General features: G+C 34.1%; 1 protein-coding gene across 1 annotated transcript; it reads left to right on the forward strand.

Moving 5' to 3' along the window:
- Positions 1-2,958: 2,958 nt before the first annotated feature.
- LOC120271155 (protein CHROMATIN REMODELING 20) lies at positions 2,959-20,698 on the forward strand. Its single transcript, XM_039278099.1, is given in 27 exon segments — positions 2,959-3,067; positions 4,376-4,783; positions 6,097-6,159; positions 6,241-6,336; positions 6,429-6,521; positions 8,251-8,441; positions 8,528-8,774; positions 9,197-9,310; positions 10,238-10,315; positions 10,519-11,034; positions 11,116-11,396; positions 11,602-11,692; positions 11,773-11,988; positions 12,915-13,034; positions 14,163-14,329; positions 14,724-14,865; positions 15,912-16,061; positions 16,157-16,212; positions 16,306-16,462; positions 16,464-16,613; positions 16,712-16,850; positions 17,103-17,164; positions 18,464-18,696; positions 19,231-19,434; positions 19,516-19,594; positions 19,739-20,004; positions 20,160-20,698. Coding segments are annotated over 26 exon segments (4,623 nt in total). The 5' UTR covers positions 2,959-3,067; positions 4,376-4,450; the 3' UTR covers positions 20,539-20,698.
- The last annotated feature ends 345 nt before the right edge of the window (positions 20,699-21,043 follow it).

The following is a 21,043-nucleotide window of genomic DNA, read 5'->3' on the forward strand; positions in this document are numbered from 1 at the left end:
GGTACTTGCTACTTTTTTTGAGGATGTACTAAGGTGCTTAGATTAGGATAACTCCTACTTTTGTTGTAGTTAAACCAAAATTAACCTTTTTTAATTTTGACAATTCAATAATCTCCTCAAGAAATTTTGGCTAGGATCTCAACTTTGGTCTTAAGGGGTTCGAGATCAAGGTTTACCTTTCAACTTACTTTGAATTTTTATGATCATACAAGCAAATGTTTTTGCATTCACAATCTATATAGAAAATTAAAACCAAATCAAAGTGCAATACCATTAAAAAGAAAGATTATCTCAAAACATAGTCATTCCACTACAACATTGTGCTAATCTCAATCCTAGACTAAGAATTCTACATCCTTATGCTTGAATTACAAATTAACAACCATGATTCAAACAACGTTCAAGCTAATACAAAGATTAAAGAAGGGAGAACTCCCTATTCTTCAGAAAAGAACAAATTATAGATTCTTCCATAGATCCTAACGTCAATAACTCCTCGCTCTTTCTCCTTAAAACCCTCTTCTAAAGCTTTATATATGCAATCGCTTGAGTTTGGGTCCCAGACGCCTTTGCAAAATGGGGTTTGGGTTGGGTTTTGGTGGGGGAGGGGGCTCTCCCTTTTTTAAATTCCTTCACTCGTCATGAAATTATGGTCAAACACCACTTTCCTACTTGTAAGAATTACTTAAAGAAGTCATTTGAACCAAAAGAAGTAAAATCAATACAAAGGTCAAGAAAAATGCATTATGAACCAACAATATAGAACCTAATTTATATCAATATTTTATACAATTTCAACTACAACAAGCAAATAAGGTTACTGAAAACGTTGTAAGTTTTTTTGGTAATACTTTAATTAGGACATTATGGTCATTTGGACCGATCATTTTTCCTCCAATAAAGGTTTTTGTGGACCTATATATATGTGGTTCCTGAATAAGTTTTACCCTTAGAAACCCTAGCCGCCTCCTAAAGGCAAGAGAAACCCTAGCCGCCTCCGAAAACCAAAACTTTCATGTTGCTTTTGAGTTTTCTATTTGATTTCTTACTTTACTGTCTTAATGCCATTTTCTATTATGCTTTATTAGATCTTTTCTATTCTTAGGAGAAATTGCTCCTCGTCGAATCCTTGGGAACCATATCCTAATAAAATCTCACTTGAAAGACAGGACTACGTCTCAAAATATCAATAATATCATACATTCAGGTAAATTCATTTGAGATAACCCTATTTTAATTTCTCTTTTGTTCTGATAGGAAATATATATAAAAAAAGTTGGTAAAATACCCTACTTAGTCTCTCTAATATAGTAAGTATACCCCTTTGGTCCTTCTAATATGATTTGTCCTTAAGAGATCCCTGTATTTTAATTTTTAAAAAATATAAGTCATTCTTTCTAATATAATTTGTCCTAGGAGGTCTTTAAATGTAAGTCCTCATAAGGACCTCCTAGGGACAAATTATATTAGGGGGACCAAAATGGTAGACTGACTATATTAAAAGGACTAAATAGGATATTTTACCAATAAAAGTTCGCAGGATTATTATTTTGATCACTATATTAATTTTGGTATTTGTTATGATTAATTTATTTTTCATTAATACTTCTTCTAAAAAGTAACATATCCTTTGTAATCTTAGCCATCACTTGATTTTGTGAGACTTTCCTCCAAATACTTCTTATGGAGTTATGGGTATATCACTAATGTCTTCTTTAAAAGAATAAGTAGATATTGCTATCAGATTCCATCAAATAGAGGACATATTCAAAAAATAGTGTTTAATTTATCTCTTTTCCTTCTTGTTAGTAAGGAGTTGAAATTTGATAAAGACCTCAACAACTATAAAAAACCAAAGGCAAAACCTAATAAAAATATTAAAAATTAACATTCATAAAGCATGACTCATACATTTTCTACCAAAGGATGAAGGAATATGGTATCAATGACTTTTCTTGCAACTCTAATAATATGGAATTATGAAACTTCCTTTTCTTGCAATACAATAATGTAAATTTAATAATATCAAAGAAATTATAAAGTGCATGTGCTATTGTGTAATCACATGTATAAATAGAACAATTTAATTAAGTTAAAACACATTCTTAGAAAAATCATATTCCCATGAGGGATCACAAGATAAAGTACAAGTCTATAATGCATAAATTATGAGAATAATAATAGTTTTAATTGTTCAAGCATGCGTATGTAGTCAGTTTAGATTTCAAGTGAAAAATAAACCACTTTTGATCTTAAATTAACCAAAATGTTCCGGAATAGTCATTGAATATGGTGAAATATTTCTAAAATAGTATATGAACTAATAAAAAAGTGAATTACTTTCCTTCCTCTTTTCATTATTACAAAATGCAAATTATATTTTTAGATAACTTTCACATTAGTTGTTTTCTTTTGTTCAAACACTGTTTTGACATTTATTAAACAGATGAATAACAGGATTTTTTTTTGCTTGAATTAATTGATAGAATAAAAAGGTTGTTTTACTAATATGCACTAGTAAATTTGTTCAAGTTGTTCTAATACATCTCAATTTGAGTTTTAATTAACACCTAACCATTAAATTTTAGAGATTGTAAATAGGGAATCAAGGAGAGATGGGCAATATAGACCTTTTACAGTCTAAGGTTAACATTTAACCCTAGTCAAATGTCTAACCAATGGTCACCCCAAAAACAATATATATATATATATATATAAAAAGCATTCACATTGGGAAGGGTATATTTGTAATTTGACAAATAATATTTTAATCCAATACTCAAATTCCAGCACTCTTTTGGACTAGCATTTACATAGAGCAGGGGAAACAAGTGAAAGCAAATTATTAATAAATTTATTTATAAATTATTAAATTGGTAATGAAATACCGAAAATACCCTTCAAATCCCGCTATAAATTTCCTTTGGTCGTCTCATTTTTACCGCTGTTTGATCCCAATCTAATCAATGCTGTAAGATCGAAGAAAGCGGGATGCTTTGGCGCCGGTCGGGTGAGCAGTGACCTCTTCTCCGCCGCATCATCGTCGCCGGAACCCTAGATTTGGGAGGTGAGTCTCGTGCTCTAACCCTAGCTCTTTGCAGCACTCCCAGTTTCGATCTAGGATTGCTCAGGTTCCCAATGTCCCGTGCTGATTGATTTCCTTTGAATTGTATTGATGGTTATGCTGATGATTTGCTGATTTTGTGTTTTTGTGTGCGCATTTCATGTTGAATTGTAGCGTGTTTAGCTGTTGATTAGGAGATGTGTAGAAGTTTTTCATTAGGGTTTTAAGGATGATTTTTTTTTTTTTTTTGGATTAATTTTTTTTTAGATGATGAGCTAAGGGTTGATCTAATGCACTAAAATTGGTTTTTGGTTATTTATTAAGTTCACTCATTAATGAGTGCTTATCTGGAAATCAGAACTCATCATTGTTCTTTCAGTGAATTTAGCTTAATGCATTATAATCAAGGGACTAGTGATTTACTTGAACAATTATCTCTTTTGATATATCTTTTTCTCTCATTACCTAAAATCAACTATCAGCGGCTTGTAGTTGAGTTCTTACTTCACAGATGGCTACCATTATCAAAAATGATTTAAATAGTTATGAAGTGTGATATATTTTGAGAAAGAAAAAAAATTTGAAACGCTTGTAAATTTTGGGAAGAGTACAATTTGAAAGCATTATTCTAAAAATTTTTTTGAGAAATTTAAAGTCCGGATTAAGTTTTGTCTTGCTTTAGTTTGGCGCAACAGATACATGTGTTTTAGTCTAATTCAGCTAGGAATAAGCTCTGCATATTCTATATAATTCTGAAATAGTTTACAAGAAAGAGAAGTGACCAGGGTACAGGTGCAAATGCTTTGTCTTTGAGTTTATATTGGTGTGGGTGAGATTTTATTTTAATGTAACAATTACACAGTTTTCATAAAGTTGTTGCTGAGTGTGCTTAGCCTACCTTGAGCATGAACATTCACAAGAAGCTGTGCTTGATACGTTCCATATGCTGTTTGACCTTTTGATTTAGTTTCTAAATCTGGTTGTGAACCTGTCGTAATCCTTATCTTGCTTTTAATAAAATTTGGTTCAAATATGTTCCATGCATAAGGTTGGTGAGACATTTTAAATTAGTAAGATGACTTTCAAGTGTGTTTGTATATGTAAATATATATCTTATGGAATCATTGAAGATTTAAATATCCTGTGAATAATTTTAATTAACAGCTACCAAAGTCCTTCAGTGCAATATATTTGGCATGCATGTTTCTGAGCTGCATTTAACTTTGTTTTATTACATTGCTACTCGTGGTTGTTGAAGTTTGTGCATTTTTTTTTTTGGTGTAGTGGAGATTCAAATAATATCATCTACAGGGAGTTCTACCTTGATGATGTACAGACAAATGAAGTGAAGGTTAAAACAGTGAGAGAACCAAATAAAAGGAGTTCATGGAGATGGATACTGTAGCGCCGGTGGAGAAAGTGAAAGAAATATCAGATCCACTGGAAAATGAAGGTGATGTTGAAGTGAAGAATTCTGAGGAGAAGGAGTTGGCAAAGTTGAACATGCAAAATGAAGCAACAAAAGATGTTGACCCAAAGGATCATCGAAAGGAAGATGGCATTTCTGATGTTAATCAAGGTGAAGGGGAAGACGTAGGAAAGGAGGAACCAGAGAGTTCTGAAGAAGAGAATGGAAGTGATTCAGATGATATGTTTATTGACGACTCTGACAGTGAACACTTTCCATCATTTGAGAATGATGACGAACCAAATGCTGAGGTGAGTTTCCTGTGTTGATAATTGTAAAATACTTCACATACTTGATTTCAGCTCATTCAATTTGAAATTTTAAAATAAAAATTTTAAAATTAAAACTTCACATACTTGATTAAAGAAGCAAAGTTTTAATTTTAAAATTTTTATTTTGTTTAGTAATATAATTAAGTCAAATTTGGTCGACTCTGGATAAAAATTTTCCATTCAAAGCAATTTCTAGCAACCAAACTTGAAACTATCATTCCAAACTCTACCATAATGAGAGAATAATTGAACATTATATAAATGGCATTTGAAATTAATTCTGAGAGAATCCTTTGTTTCATCACTTTGATTATTGATATATGATTTTTCTAAATCAGGGTAAGGATACTGAAATGATGATGATATTGGTTAACTTTTCCTATGAATTTATGGGCAATCAAGAAGATATTGAAAAGAATGAATCATTTGGATGTCATGCCATATGTATCCAACAAATTAAATGGAGAGTGGACTCCATGGCCAATTTTTTTGTTTTTCGTTTATTTATTTATTTTACTTACCAAAGAATGGTGGCAATTTGCAGCACATTTGAAAAATAGCTAGATAACAGTGATGGAATTGACCCGCTTAATTGTCAAAAAAAATCCGCAAATATGCTATTGCTCAGAACAACCTTTATGTTAAAATAAATAGTCCCAATTAGACACTTCAGTTGGAAGTATATCCTTGAGTTTTGACGTGTTTTCTCACACTCTAACTTCCGTAGGATAGATTTTTAAGTCATGCTTGTTAAAGTGATAATAACCTGCTTATGATTACTCAATTGATTAGGCTGACTAGTTTTAAAGATATGGAGAGATATAATAAATATGCTTTTGGACCCTCCAGGTAGGCATTAACCACCTCTAAAGACTTCTCTTTGTTCTTTTTATGTTCCTTGTTGCTCCCTTGGTTGTCTGAAATTGTTTAGAACTTTGTTTACATGTTTGTTTTAGCTGCTTAGTCTGGCGTTTTCTGTCTACTCATTATGCCAAGCATGACCCTGACCTTTTGTGACCTGTACATCTTTGGAAATGAATAGCATATATTTCTGGAATGTCCATTTACCTCTCATTAATTTTTCTTAGAAAAAGTGTTGTTAATCTGGGTTTATAACCCTTGAGCATGCATAGAAAAATTTTACCATGTAATTTTATTAGATGAGAGATGATTTGAGCTCTTGTTAGGCTTTAGCCCTCACTGTAGGATGTTAGTTGCAATTGATTTTATTCTTTGTTATTGTAAAATAATAACTTTTCATTTGGGGTTTTGTGACGCATGGCTTACTTCAGGTGCCCCTCACTGAGGAAGAAATTGAAGAGCTTGTTGCGGAGTTTTTGGAAGTTGAGAGCAAGGTATCATTGTTGCTCTCACAAAACAAGTATTTTATTTGGTACCCTTTGCTGTCTTTTCTTTATTCTCATTTCAATTATTAGGCAGCAGAAGCCCAAGAATCACTTGAGAAGGAGAAACTCGCACAGGTGGAAAGTGATGTAAGGGCAGAGCTGGCTGAGTGTCTTCATGGGGATGAAGTTAGTTTATTATTATAATTGTTGTTATTTGGATATAAAATCTGTCCTTCCTTACAATACCAAATCTGAAGATATCTTGATTATGTGCATAGCTGGAAAAGGCTGTTTCAACTGAAATGGGTACTCTCATTAAACAATGGGAGACTGTGCTTGATGATTTGGAGACTCAGAGTGCTCTCTTATTGGTAGGTTTTTTTAACTGGACCTTGTTTTAATTTGTCCCTTTTAGTTGATTTGAAAACATCCCATTTCAAATTTGTTTGATTAATGTATGTTTGGGCCCAAAATTGATTTCTTTTCTTTGATTTGTTGAGAGGTACACTTGCACCATTGCTAACATTTCTTCAATTACTTGTGCTCAAGCCTCAAACTGTTCTTATTGTCATCAATGGAAAATTTACTTATCCATACAAAGATATGCGTCAATACACTATGTTTTGTTTTGTTTGGTGATACGTTTAGATCACATGTTTCCCATGAGATCCTACTTTATTTAGTTTATCTAGGAGAGAGTTTTAGTTTTGGTCATCTTCTTTCCATTCATACTTTTTCTTTATTTTTCTTTTTTGAATTACCCTTTTTTTTTTATCTTTTAAAACTTCATATATTATTTATCCTTTGCTTATTTATTCTTATCGTTCTAATTTTTTTAATATTGATTTTCATAAATTTCATTAGTTAAGACTTTAATTTAAAATTTAATATGATTTAAATCTTTTTTCCAAAGTTCTATTTTTGTAAAAAGAACTTGTTTTCCTGCAATGGTCTCTATCCCTCTGAAAATAATTTGATTCACTTGTTTACATCCGTACATCATATATAAATATATAGTTACAACCGTGTCCATGGATTCGGTTTTTATTAATTCGCAATGTACTTGGACACTTTACTTGTTGGATACTCTTTGGTTTGGTATTTGACACCATAACACAGTCCAGTAGAGTTATTTTCTTTTTATTTTTTCTTTAAACGAGAAATGCCACAAATTTTAACTGGTTTTCCTTAATAAATTTTTGCAAGTTTTCGAAGTAGTTAGAAACAGGATTTCTTTTTGAGAAGAACTTTTCCATTTACTTTCCATGGCACCCTAACAAATCTTGGGAAAAAAGTGGATAAAGGCGGCTTTTGATGGACACTTGCTTGTTTTCTATGCTATCAATCTTATCTTTTAAGAAAAATTATCAAAAATTCTAATGGCTTTTATGCTATCTAAAGTTTTGAAGTCAGTCCTTTTTAGTTGTTAGAAGAGATGAAGGTAACAACTTTTTCAATACTGGCCAAATTTTTTTTTTCATATTTGATTGTAGTTTGGATAGAAAGTTTGCATAACCTATAGGTTTTTACTTTCTAATTAGAAAAAGAGAAATTTGCTCTCTGAAGAATAGAAAGTTTGGTTTTTTATTTCCTGTGTGTTAGTATCATGTTGGTGTACTTGGGGCCAAGTATCAATTTTTTTTTGCCATGCTCAGAAACAGCTATAGAATATGCTGTGGATATCCATTACAACTTAGTTAGCCTTAAGATCATATTCTCACTGGGGGAGGTGATTTAGGCAAATATGTTAGAATATGGAGATTAATTTGATAAGACATTTAGATTTGAAGGGTTGTGATATTCCCACTTGTTGTTGGGCTGTGATTTAACCAAAATTTTGTTCAGAATCTGTTGTCTTTGCTGGAAACAGTTGATATTTGCTTCTGAAATTTAGCATCGTACACATTCATTGGCAGTTAAAATAAAATAATAAATGCTGTTCCTGTGGTGTGTGCATGTGTGTATATATATATATATATTTGAATGAGCATTTCCATTTGATGATCTCTTTAAATTTTCAAGCTTTAAACTGTCCCTGTATAAAAGTTTCACGGATCACTCTATGATTTTATCAAGTATTGGGTGTGCTCTTGTTGACAGGAACAACTTGATGGCGCTGGCATTGACCTTCCAAGTCTCTACAAGTGGATTGAGACTCAGGCTCCAGATGGTTGTTGCACTGAAGCCTGGAAGAAAAGAGCTCATTGGGTTGGCTCTCAGGTGACTGAAGAACTAAACCAATCGGTTAAAGACGCAGAAGAATACCTTCAATCCTCCCGGCCAGTAAGAAGGTTGGTAGGCTTCCCTGTTAAAATCACCTATTTGAAGATGTTCAATTTATTTGGGTGTGACCCTTGTCTACTCTTCTTACTATCAGACAACATGGTAGACTGCTGGAGGAAGGTGCTAGTGGGTTTTTAGCAAGAAAATTAACTATTGAAGAAAGTAGGGGAGACACAAAGGAAAACTCTGAGAAAGATTGGCATTCATTCAGCGAGCTTTTTCAATCTCATAATTGTGGTGAGGGCACTTCATTTGGTGGAAAGGAATGGGCATCCGTTTATCTTGCCAGTACTCCTAGGCAAGCTGCAAGTTTGGGGCTTAAGTTGCCTGGTGTTGATGAGGTTCAACTTCTTGCCAAATGCCTTCATAATATACCATGTAAACTTTGTTAAGTACCAAGCTTCAGTTCTTTTAGGCTTCCACTATCTTGAAGGATAATCTCTAGATTATCTCTCAATATGTTTTCTTATAAGCTCTTATTCATTTTCTGCTATTTTCAAATTCCTCTCATACTTTGGGAGATTTGCTTTTGTTTGTTGCAAATGTGCTTCCTTTTTGAGCTTTTCAATTTGTGAAAACATGATCTTAGTGATGTTAGCTTGCATAATCCTTTTTTGTCTCCTTTTTCTTTGGTCCATTTCCATCCATGTCAATATTGCTCCTGTAATTCTTGTATTTGTTGTGCTTTTATCAGGCTAGATTCATAATAGTTAAGTTGAGATTGCAGCCAAGTGCATTGCTAACATGGTTGACCCTTTTTTAGGTGGAGGAGATTGGGGACATTGAATGCAACTTTAATGATCCTTTCTATGCAGATGCAGTTGCAAACGAGAAAGAAATTGATCTTTCTGAAGAACAAAAGAGAAACTTCAGGAAGGTTTGTACTTTGCTGATTTCTTTCTCCATTAATGCATTTGTACTCTTATATTTCTGTTCTCACTTCTTCTTTAGGCTGTGAGCCTGCAAGCTTGCAAGTCATATGGACCGTCATTATGAACTGTTTTATTTCATGATCTTTCTTTCCTTGAAGTTTTCATACTCAACCTATGTGTATCTCAAAAGTGTAATTATTTTACTTGTGTTGGTTAATTTTGCTCTTGATTTACGTCAAAATGGTCAAAGTTCTTTTCTTAACAAGTCTTTGTGGTGCCTCCTGAAATTCTAAAAAAGAAATAGCTCATTAACTTTGTTTTTTGCAGTATTATTAGTGTTGAGTTACATTTCAAGACTAATTACACATAAATTAAACTTGTGTGTGTGTGTGTGTGTGTGTGAATCTTTTAGATTGTCATGGACTAAAGTTAATAATGCTAGAGGTTTGAATTAGTTTCAAACTCCATGTAATGAGGGGTGAAGTCGTGAAGAGGTGGGTTTTATCATAAAAACATGGCAAAAACTTAAAGTTTGTCATCTCTGGCTTATCTAAATTGTGGTTTGGGTTTTGTCTAACATCTTACATAATCTTTTACATTTGTTTTTTCTTAAATTTCATCATGACCTTTTGATTTATGTCATAATTGTATTTGCATTTGGTATTTATGTTGTACCTGCAATGAAGGAATAGATTGCCCAATATTTTCTTGCCTGCCAACAGTCTTAAATCACTTACTAATGAACTGTCCTGAATTGTTGTATTAATGAACATGGGTTGTAATGCTAGTAGCTTTTATGCGGCTGTGAAACTCGAAACTGAAATTGTATCATTGTTGTATTTGCGTTTGATTTTCAATGGTCCTCTTTGCATGCACCTAATATTACTTTGGTTGTTTTATTATTATTGTTGTTGTTATTTTTATTTTTGTAGGTGAAAGAAGAGGATGATGCAAAGGATACGAGGAAGTTGCAACATCACTTGAAGCAGAGGAGAAAAAGAAACAGCCAGGTAGTGCCAGAAGTTTAAATTTGCTCACCTTCTTTATTGTTGCTATTGATAAAGGAGTAGATGTCTGGTTAGGTGTCCATGGCGCTCTTCCTCAATAACCGTTTGTGTCTCATGCAAGCCAAACTATGTGCTTGGTCTGCCAATGCTTGCATTCATTCATATGTATAATTTGTAAAATTTTACCTGAACTCATTCTTTTGCAGGTGCCAAAAGTGGTTGAAGGGATGATGCTGTTGAATGGTCTTTCTCAACCACTCACTGGAAAGCCTACTACTGTAAATGGTGAAAGTTCTGACAATTACTGCAATGCCATTGTCCAAAACCTAAATGCTGACACAACTTCCAAAGGAACTGATAATGTTAATTCCAAGCGCTCACGAGATAATGAAGTTTTGGAAGCTGAAATGAAAAAGTCTCGTATTGAGGTAATAGATATTGATGATGAGGTGCAAGTGATGGAAAAAAAATCTTCGCATATTTCTCATGAACCAAATGGTCATTTGCAACACAAGGAAATGATTGATATTATAGACGTTGAGATTCTTCCATCACCTAATCCAAAGGGCCCTAGGTTTAAGGAAATAAAGGATTCTGAAAACTTTCATTGCACTGCTTGTTCCAACTGGCTGAAAGCTTCTGAAGTCCTCAAGCATCCCCTTTTGGCAGTCATTATTTGTGGAAGTTGTAAAGCCTTTGTAGAAGATAAGATCCAAATCAAGGTTGGTATATGATGAAATGTATTCAGTATAGTTTCTTCATTTTGGTTTCATTCTGGCTCATTGTTTTATTATTTACTACAGGAATCATTTCCTTCAGCCACTTATTGCAGTTGGTGTGGAGAGAACAAGGACCTGATAGGTTGTAATTCATGCAAAAGTTTATTCTGCACTCAATGTATAGCTCGGAATTTGGGTGATGAATGTCTGTCTGAAGCTAAATCTGGTTGGAAATGTTGCTCCTGTTCACCAAGTCTATTGCATAATCTCATTTCTCAATGTGAAGAAGTTACTCAAGATCGTATGGCATCTAGTTCTGGGAGTGGTTCTGAATTTTCTGACGCTGAAATTGATATGCAATTGAGGTAATTTGTTTGATTGAAATTTAGTTCTATTTGGATAAGTTTCCTACTTCTATATCCTTTCATTCAAGTTTGAGAATGGAATGCTGGTAATTTGCCATATATGTGTATAAATTGCTAGATATTCCTCCTATTTTAGTATTTAAGAGCAATTGATTGCCCAACTCAATGATCTTGATTACCTGTGATATTCCTTTCACTTTTCTAGCCATAAGAAGAGGAGGAAAAGAAAGATCAGAAGAATTCTCGATGATACAGAACTTGGAGAAGAAACCCAAGAAAAAATTGCAATTGAAAAGGTTTGCGGCATACTTAGGACTGATTTCAATAGAAGTTCCCATATCAGTCTTATCTAACTTTGCGGTGTGCACATGCATAGGCTCGACAAGAACATCTGAAGTTGATGCAAGAACAATCTGCTGTGAAATCGTGGAATAAGAATGCAACAAGCTCGAATGGCATTGCAACAGAAGAAGCCACTGTGGGACTGCTAGGTGATGCTTCAGAAGGGTATATTGTGAATGTAGCTAGGGAAGAAGATGAGGAACCAGTAAGAATTCCTCCGAGTATGTCTGCTCGGTTGAAACCACATCAGGTCAGCAACACAAACCTCTGATTTGCACTAGATGGAGAAATGGAGTGTATCTTATCCATCTCCTTCTTTGTGTGTGTGTGTGTGTGTGTTCATGACTTCGTTTTCTTATTGGCGTTCCATAGTCTTATGTCATTACTCTGAAGTTTTTGTAATATTTGTTTTTGCGGGGAGTATTTTGTGCCTCCTACTCCAGGAGTGACTGCACATAAAGCTGCAGAACTGAGGATATTAGAATTGGTGCTCATCTCCTGATCAAACCGGTTGTTCCTGTGCTGGGATTGAAACAATTTATCAGTTTGCCTACCAAGCAATATGTAAACTGCAGCACTGGACCTAGCTCACTGACCTATTAAAAGAGTGGCCATCCCTTCGAGACAGATACTTTTCGTTGCCTGACCTTTATTGCTTGACATGTTATTAGGATGTAGGAAGGTTGCATTAATTCTTTCCAGTTGGCTCTTATATAAATTTTTTTCATAAGAACTAGTGTCCTGTTTTGTTTGTCCCTCTTGAAATTGATGCCATTTCCATATGTTAATTCTTCATATTTGTATATTCCTATTTACATACCTTGCTAAGAAATTCCTACCGAGGGACTGAAAGGTTTTAGACTAACAACCCTAGGATTAGTACTAGAGCAGAGGAGGAAATGAGAACAAGTTTGTGATATTAGATGCATACACTCTTAAATTCATAGTTTCAAGTTAACAATGACTGATAGGAATAGTTGTATAAATGTTGGATTCCATCTGAATGGTTAGAAATAAGTCAAGAACATTTTATATGTTTTCCTACTTTCTTTTCTTTTCTCAAGGAGCATGTATAACGTGATTTCAAGTGTTTTTTTGTTCACATTTGCATGAGCACACGCAGATAATATGGGGTATGCTAGAAAGCTTTTTGAAAATATATACTTGATGATACAGGTTGCAGGGATACGATTTATGTGGGAGAATATTATACAATCTGTCAGAAAGGTTAAGTCTGGGGATAAAGGTCTTGGATGCATTTTGGCACATACAATGGGTCTTGGAAAAACCTTTCAGGTTTGTTGTTTTCATTATATTGATCAAGTTGTCATTCTCCTTTCTTTCTTTTTTTTTTCACTTTTGGTGTTAGTTTTCAGGTTTGATAAAGTCATCTCATACAGGTTTATTTTCCCATTTGTACAATTATCTTCTTTTAAATAATCAATCTATTCTCCTTATAAAAACTTCTCTCTGGGCAAACTATGAATGTTTCGTTCCAACTATGCTAGCAAATGATATATTAGCAATAAGCACTTCTATTTTAGTAGCCTAAATTCAGTGTACTTCATTCTATTTAAATCAAACTATTGACATAGATTCGGCATGCTATATTTTTGTCACAGATTGAGTAATGGTGATCTTAACTTTATCTGTTGTGTTTTTTTTTTTGTGTAACTATAGTTTTTGTTTGGCTCTGGTGTCACTGTCACCCAGTTGAGCCTTGAGTATTGCGACGAGGGTGCACTAAACTGATTTGCTTTGAAAATTTAATATTCTGTTTTTAAATTATGCTCAAGTTTGTGCGTAACTAACTATACTCCCAAGTGTTCAAACCTTAATATATTGTGTCATTTAAACTGAACTACGCTTAAATTTAACTTACTATTATTCATTTATGTTTGATAACTAATGGTGAGCCTCACCTTTTTTTTTAATCCTATAAACTTGTAGCCATATATATTTTTTTACAAAGAAAAGAAAATTACAAACCATGAATTATTTAAGGTCTGGTGCACCCCTAAATAAATCATAAATGAACTTGTCCTTTTTGTGGTTTTCAATTTTAAGTTGAATGATAAGTATACCTGCTTTGCCGTGTGCATCTCACTATCATAACAGGCTAGTTTCTTAGATCTGATTACTGCTGTGATTTGCTTTACAATGCATATGACAAATGTACTCCATATTTTCAGCCTGTTGCTCGTATGCTTCTTGCAATTTGAACTTTCTAGTTTGTGCTAAAGTCATAGAAATATTCTGTGCTCTGCATCTTCTTGCATCATATAAAGTGAGATCTTATGTCTGATGACTGGTGTACCTTTACAACAGTCATTTGTTTTTGCACCATTTTTGCTATCCATTCTAGATGATCATCCTAGCATGCTTGGTTATGGTGCTTTTCTGATATATCAATATTGAATGCAGGTTATAGCATTTTTATATGCTGCCATGAGAAGTATCGATCTAGGATTAAGAACTGCGCTTGTTGTTACACCTGTAAATGTGCTTCATAACTGGTATCAGGAGTTCTTGAAGTGGAAACCTCCCGAACTTAAGCCTCTTCGTCTCTTTTTGTTGGAGGAAATTCCCAGGTTTGGGCATTTTGATTGTGTTGTTTATTTGTAATGGTGCAACCACTCTTGTTTTTCTGTGATATCTAGTGTTATGTTGGCTACTTCCTATCTGCATTTGCTCACAGACATGTTTCCTGGAGCGAGCAATGATCTCAGATAACTTCCTCTAGTGGTATAAGCAGAAACACACCATTCTGTGGGGTTATGATGAGTGCTCAAAGTAGGCCTTCTGTGCAACTTGGGTTGAGCCCAAGAAGACCTATGTTTAAAAATTGTCAAACAATCATGTCATGGAAAAAATGTTGCTATGACTTGTTTTCTCCATTAGGCATTTTGCAAACATGCTATCATTTTCCTCTACCATTGGCTTTAGTCTTTTTTGTTTATTGATAATCCTTTTAACTGTTGTTAGGGAGAAAAGAGCACATTATCTTGTAAAGTGGAGGGCCAAGGGTGGTGTTCTTCTAATTGGTTATGCTGCTTTCCGAAACATGTCCCTTGGACGACATGTGAAGGACCGAAACATAGCAACTCAAATTTTTCAGGCCTTGCATGTGAGTTATCAAAATTTTGCTTTCCCTTTTTTTTCAGTAGTCTTCTCTTGTTTAGGTCTATTTATTGATGTTTAATGACAGCCGTTGGTTCTATGATGTGCTCGTTTTCTTGTTCATACCCTGATCCTGACAAACAAGTGTCTTACTGTAGAATTCTCAGGTAGACCACTCCATCTCACAAACATGACTTGAAAAGAAAAAGAGATGGACGAAGGGTTAAAATGCAGATTTATTTGAGAAGGGACACTCTTATGTGAATAAGTTTTCTTGTCAATGGCAAGCATAAACTTTGATCTTACCTTTGGAACATGATATAACACATGTTCTATATCTATTCTGAAGTTCATATATACAAAGAAGATTACAAGTGTAAAAAAGATTTTCTTCTCAATGCCTTCTCAAGTAATATTGCAAGAGTGGTATATGCTAAGGAAATTAATGGCAACCTTGTTTTGGTTGCTGTCAAATTTGTCACTCCTGATGCCTGATTTTGGAGTTTGGATCTGTGATGATGCACTCAGTTTACTTGGCTACTGTACACCTTTCTAAATCGCATGGTTCTTAAATGCCTTAAGGCTTTAGCAGATCTGGAATTATAGTTACCTGGTTGATGCTAGTGCTCTTTATTATCCAGGCATGAAACAGTGATCATGTTATTTGATATTGGAATGGCTTCTCTCCATCTCGAGAGCACAATGATCATTCTTGATAACCCAATGCTAAATATAGTTTTCGCTGGGAACACTGTCTGGACTAAATATAGAAATTCAATAGTGCCCTTGAAATCTTGACATGAAAGAATACTTTAAACTGAATCAGATAAGCAGAAACTTAAGCAAGCATTTTATGTTGCCCTTAATACAATGTGTACGCCCCATTATTATTGCTAATATTAATATTATTATTATTATTGTTATTATCATTATGACATGCTTTCATTTACTTGTGCTTATGATTTTTAAATAATGACTTCTTTCGGAAACATTGTATGATCGATGTGCTTGTCATGTTACTTACGAAGGTCTTAAATTTATTTTTAAATTCAGTATGGCCCTGATATTCTAGTCTGTGATGAGGCCCATATGATAAAAAATACAAAGGCTGACATTACCCAAGCTTTGAAACAAGTGAAGACCCAAAGGAGGGTTGCATTGACTGGATCACCATTGCAGAACAATCTAATGGAATACTATTGTGTAAGCAACTCTCTTTTAAGTATTGGAGCCCTGTGTATGGTTCTTGTATTTATGTTCGCTCGTATGGTGATTCGCTTTTTCTTTGTGAAGAGTAGATGGTTGATTTTGTGAGGGAAGGATTTCTTGGCAGTAGCCATGAGTTTCGAAACCGGTAATAAATCTTTATTTAGCTTTCGTTCTACATTAGATGGGTTGATAATGCTAACAGGTAACAATGATATCCATATTTGACTCACTTGTGCAGGTTTCAGAACCCCATAGAGAATGGGCAACATGCAAATTCTACATCAGATGATGTGAAAATTATGAACCAAAGGTCTCACATCCTTTATGAACAACTAAAGGGATTTGTCCAAAGAATGGGCATGAATGTTGTGAAGAAAGACTTGCCTACAAAGAGCTGTTTTTGTAATTACCGTAAAGCTTTCTCCATTGCAAAGAAGGATGTATAAAAAATTTTTAGATGCACATGGGTTCACAGGTGACAAAGGTTCTTCTGAGAGAGCACTTCGGCGGAGTTGCTTCTTTGCTGGTTATCAAGCATTAGCTCAGGTATGTGATAGTTATTTGAACATGTTTGGTAGTTATAAGGAGGTTCTTGAGAGGAACTAGTTATCCACTTACTTTACTTCCGCTTCTGACTCATGCAGATATGGAACCATCCTGGGCTCTTGCAATTGGCTAAAGAACATAAAGCTAACTTAAGAAGAGAGGATGCTGTTGAGAACTTTCTTATTGATGATGGATCTAGTGATGACAATATGGACAATGGTGATCTTCTGACTGCAGGTGTTTACTCTTTATTTCTGTTTTCTTTATTTTGGTTAAACATAAACTCCCAGATCAACAATATTCCATTATTCAGCTCCATCCTTAATGATATGACTATCAAGTTTATTGACAAGGGTCTACATGTATTAATGTATATAATATGATTATCTTAAATTTTTTAAGCACATTTTAGGAATGATTCTCTTGCTTGTCTGTTTGGTTAAATATGATGGAACATAAAGTTTGTTAGTGTTTGTATCATGCAAACAGAGAGGCAGAGGGCCAGGAGTGAGCTCATGTCTAAGAAAGACGAAAGTATCTTCGACAATGAGGTATGGCGTACTATGCTCTGTCATCTCCCTATGGTGAACTGGTATATTGTTAAGTTTTTAGCTACCACTCTTACATTAATTAATGATATCACAAGGCTTCATCTATTCTTATTTTTGTATCCTACCCTCTTAAAGATGCTATTCTTCTACTGCCATATGGAATAAATCTTTATTGTTGACTGCTTTAATATAATTGAGTTACTCTCTCCGTCTGATCTGGGGGTAACTTAGAACAAGTTATTTAAGTTTTCAAGCCAAACAGGATAATTTTTTAATAGGGATAACTTTTACAAAAATTGATCAAATTTATTGTATAATCATTAATTGGTTCCAACCAAATCCTCATTAACTTAGGTTATTGTTATCATTAACTGTACTGATACAGTTTAATAGATTAGTATTTATTTTAGCTAGAAGCAAGTCTAAATTGATAATAACTTGGAATAATTTGGAATAAAAGTTTTTCTTCTAATATAAATTCATATTCTGAAACTTGTATCACGTCAGACTGTTAATCTTTCTAATAATGATCAATATTATTTTCTAATGCATAGTCTGCCAAATTTCTGTTTCAAGCCTGTAGTTTCAATTCTCATGTCAATTACTGAATTAGTGAAACTTCATTTATTTTTGTCTTGTATGATTTAAAGATGTCATTCATTGTTGTTTTATGTTTTCAATGCTTTGTGTTAGATTGTTTTGGTATGTTTCAGGTAATCTTTTGGGATTTTAATCCTTCCTGTCTAATTACTTTTAATTTCTTATTTCAAAGCCTATTTATCAGATCCTACATTACTGAGCTTTTTATTTCTGAAATATATTTATCGATATTTCTCTTGATTTGTTTGTTTGAAAATATTTCTTCTGTGTTCTCGTGGATAACTCATTTATGTTGAGGCCAAGCATCCATTGAGATACTGTGGAATGCCCACAAAGAGAATATGTATCTTTCTTCATGTGATGTCCATGTTTCAGATGTTGTTTCTTACCCTATTATAAAGGATCACATCCTTTAATCTAGAATCCTCTAAGCTAGATTTAATTTCTCTTCAACCTATCATATTTCCATTCATTTTAGGACTTTAGAACAATAGCTTATATTAGTTCGATTTGAAATTTATTAATCAAAATGTTACCTTTTGATTCATATTCCCCTTCCCTGCAATGAGTCTGAATATTGTTGCATCAAATTAAATTAAGTAAATTGATACTAATGATAGGTCTTTGATGGGCATTGTTGTTATATTTTTGCTATGTTAAATTTGTTGTTAATAGCATTGGTTGTGTTTTTGTTTTCAGGAATCTGATTGGTGGGAAGATCTTTTAGAAGAAAAAATTTACAAGGAAGTTGATTTTAGTGGTAAAATGGTCTTGTTACTTGACATCCTCACGATGAGCGCTGATGTTGGTGATAAAGCACTGGTTTTCAGCCAAAGTTTAACAACTCTAGACCTAATAGAGTTGTATCTATCTAAGTTACCCCAGAGAGGACGGGAAGGGAAGTTTTGGAAACCAGGCAAAGATTGGTATAGGTACGTTTGGAGCATTAAGACTTCAGCACTTAGCATAATTAAGTCTATGTTTATTATTAGGCATTTGTAATGAATTTTTGCTTTTGAATTATTTAACATGTGTGTGTTGCTTTATTTGATGACTTGGCAGTAAATGAGCAACTATAAATTATTCATTATTTCATGGAAATTCCTTAATTCAATGCTTTATCTCCTTAAAAAACAAAAGAAAGAACAGAACAGAACCAATTAAATTTTCCACTACCCTATCTTTTTTTGTATTCTAATTTTTCTTCTGTAAATGCAGTAATTGCTATCATGAAACATGCATGCTAAGAAATTGTTTCATTTGTTTCCCATTTTCCCTCTTGTTCCAAGTTTACGTGGGCATGGGTTTAAAATCCAACCAAAATCAACCTGGTTTGGCTTTACTTTATTTTGGCTGAAATCAAGGCTATCGAGGCTGATAATTTAGCACAGTACATTGTGAGGAATGAAATAATACTTTTCTGCTCATTCAGGTGTTGACTGTTTATTGACTAATCTGCTGAACAGGTTAGATGGAAGGTCAGCTGGTTCTGAAAGACAGAAGATTGTTGAGAGATTTAATGACCCCGGAAATAGGAGGGTCAAATGCGTAATAATATCAACTCGGGCTGGATCATTGGGTATCAACCTTCAAGCGGCTAACCGTGTTATTGTTGTTGATGGTTCATGGAACCCTACCAATGACCTGCAGGCCATATTTCGGGTTTGGAGGCAAGAGTTTCCAGAATATCATTTTTCCCGTTCTGGCTTTTTAGTTTACCTTTTCCTCACACTATCATTGTATGCTTGCAGGTTTGGGCAAAATAAACCCGTTTTTGCTTACCGGCTACTTGCTCATGGAACCATGGAAGAGAAGATATATAAACGACAGGTATAAGAAGATAGACAAATATTCAACAGATTTTTTTGTTATAATTTTTAATTGATAGGGAACTCACTGATCTTGTGATATTTGAGGAAGTTTTCAATGGAAGTTATTATCAATCAAATGACAGTAGTGGTATCAAATGGGCAGGTGACCAAAGAAGGACTTGCCGCAAGGGTAGTGGATAGGCAACAAATTCATAGAACCATGTCCAAAGAGGAAATGCTGCATCTCTTTGACTTTGGTGGTGATGATGAGAATACTGATATTCTTGAAGAGAATCAAGAAAATCCCACTGTGCCCAATCAGGATGGTTCTTGTGAAACAGGGTGCTTGCCAATGCAGAAATCCTTACCTCCACCAAATGCTATTTCTGACAAGTTCATGGAAAGCTTAGTCAGCAGACATCATCCACGGTAGCTAAATCGACTCTCCTGGGAATTGATTGAACCTCATCTAGTTCTCACTTCCTAGACAATTCTATTCTCTTTAATTTTTAGATGTAGGATGTAGGAATCTCTGTGGTTTATGTTCAAGTATCAAATTGCTTACATATACAATCTCTCGACAGATGGATTGCAAATTACCATGAACATGAGAGCCTTCTGCAAGAGAATGAAGCCGAGCGGTTATCCAAAGAGGAACAGGATTTGGCCTGGCAAAGTTTCCAGCAATCATTGGAGTGGGAAGAGGTCCGCAGAGTTACATATGACGATCCATTACCGGTAGAGAAAAAGGCGAATGTATCAGTTCCATCTGAAAGCAATGCCTCTCAACAATCCAAAGCTAACTCGAGAAATCGATCATCTCATCAAAGGAAGTGCACAAACCTGGCTCATTTACTAACCCTTCGAAGCCGGGGCACCAAATCTGGTTCGACCACCATTTGTGGTGAGTGCTCCCAGGAAATCAGCTGGGAAAATCTCAATAGGGATGGGAAATCTAGGTGAGAATGATCATCTGTCTATATTTCTATTAACCTTTTATTTTTGTAAATCTTTTGTCATGAGCTTGTGGTGATTCCTTGATCAGGGCCATTTATATTAATGTAAAAAAAAAAATCTAGTAGTGAAAAGAAAGCTTTTAAAGGTCTTACCAGAGTTTTTCTTTTTCAACTGTCTACTAGTAACTTTTATCGGATACATCGATTTAAAACCGAAGTTTTACTGCCTAAAGTTTGTTTTTGTGGAGGTATTTTAGGTCTGTCCAAGAACAAATTGAGTACTTGGGTCAGTTTTAAATGTGTGCATGAAATTTGGTTGAGATGCAGTATTTAGAATTGTTGTTGAGAAGTTGCTTGAGATACAACTAGGAGGGCAATAAAGTCAATAGATGATTTACTATTTAGCAATTTTTTTTAAAAAAAAACAAGTGGGTAAACCACTAATTTATTTTTAAAAAAAGTACAGAGAGGTACAATGGAGAAGAAATAACAAAAATAACAAACGGGTTTAA

The sequence above is a fragment of the Dioscorea cayenensis genome, chromosome 2 (genome assembly GCF_009730915.1).
Source record: "Dioscorea cayenensis subsp. rotundata cultivar TDr96_F1 chromosome 2, TDr96_F1_v2_PseudoChromosome.rev07_lg8_w22 25.fasta, whole genome shotgun sequence".
In the NCBI taxonomy this organism is placed as follows: domain Eukaryota; kingdom Viridiplantae; phylum Streptophyta; class Magnoliopsida; order Dioscoreales; family Dioscoreaceae; genus Dioscorea; species Dioscorea cayenensis.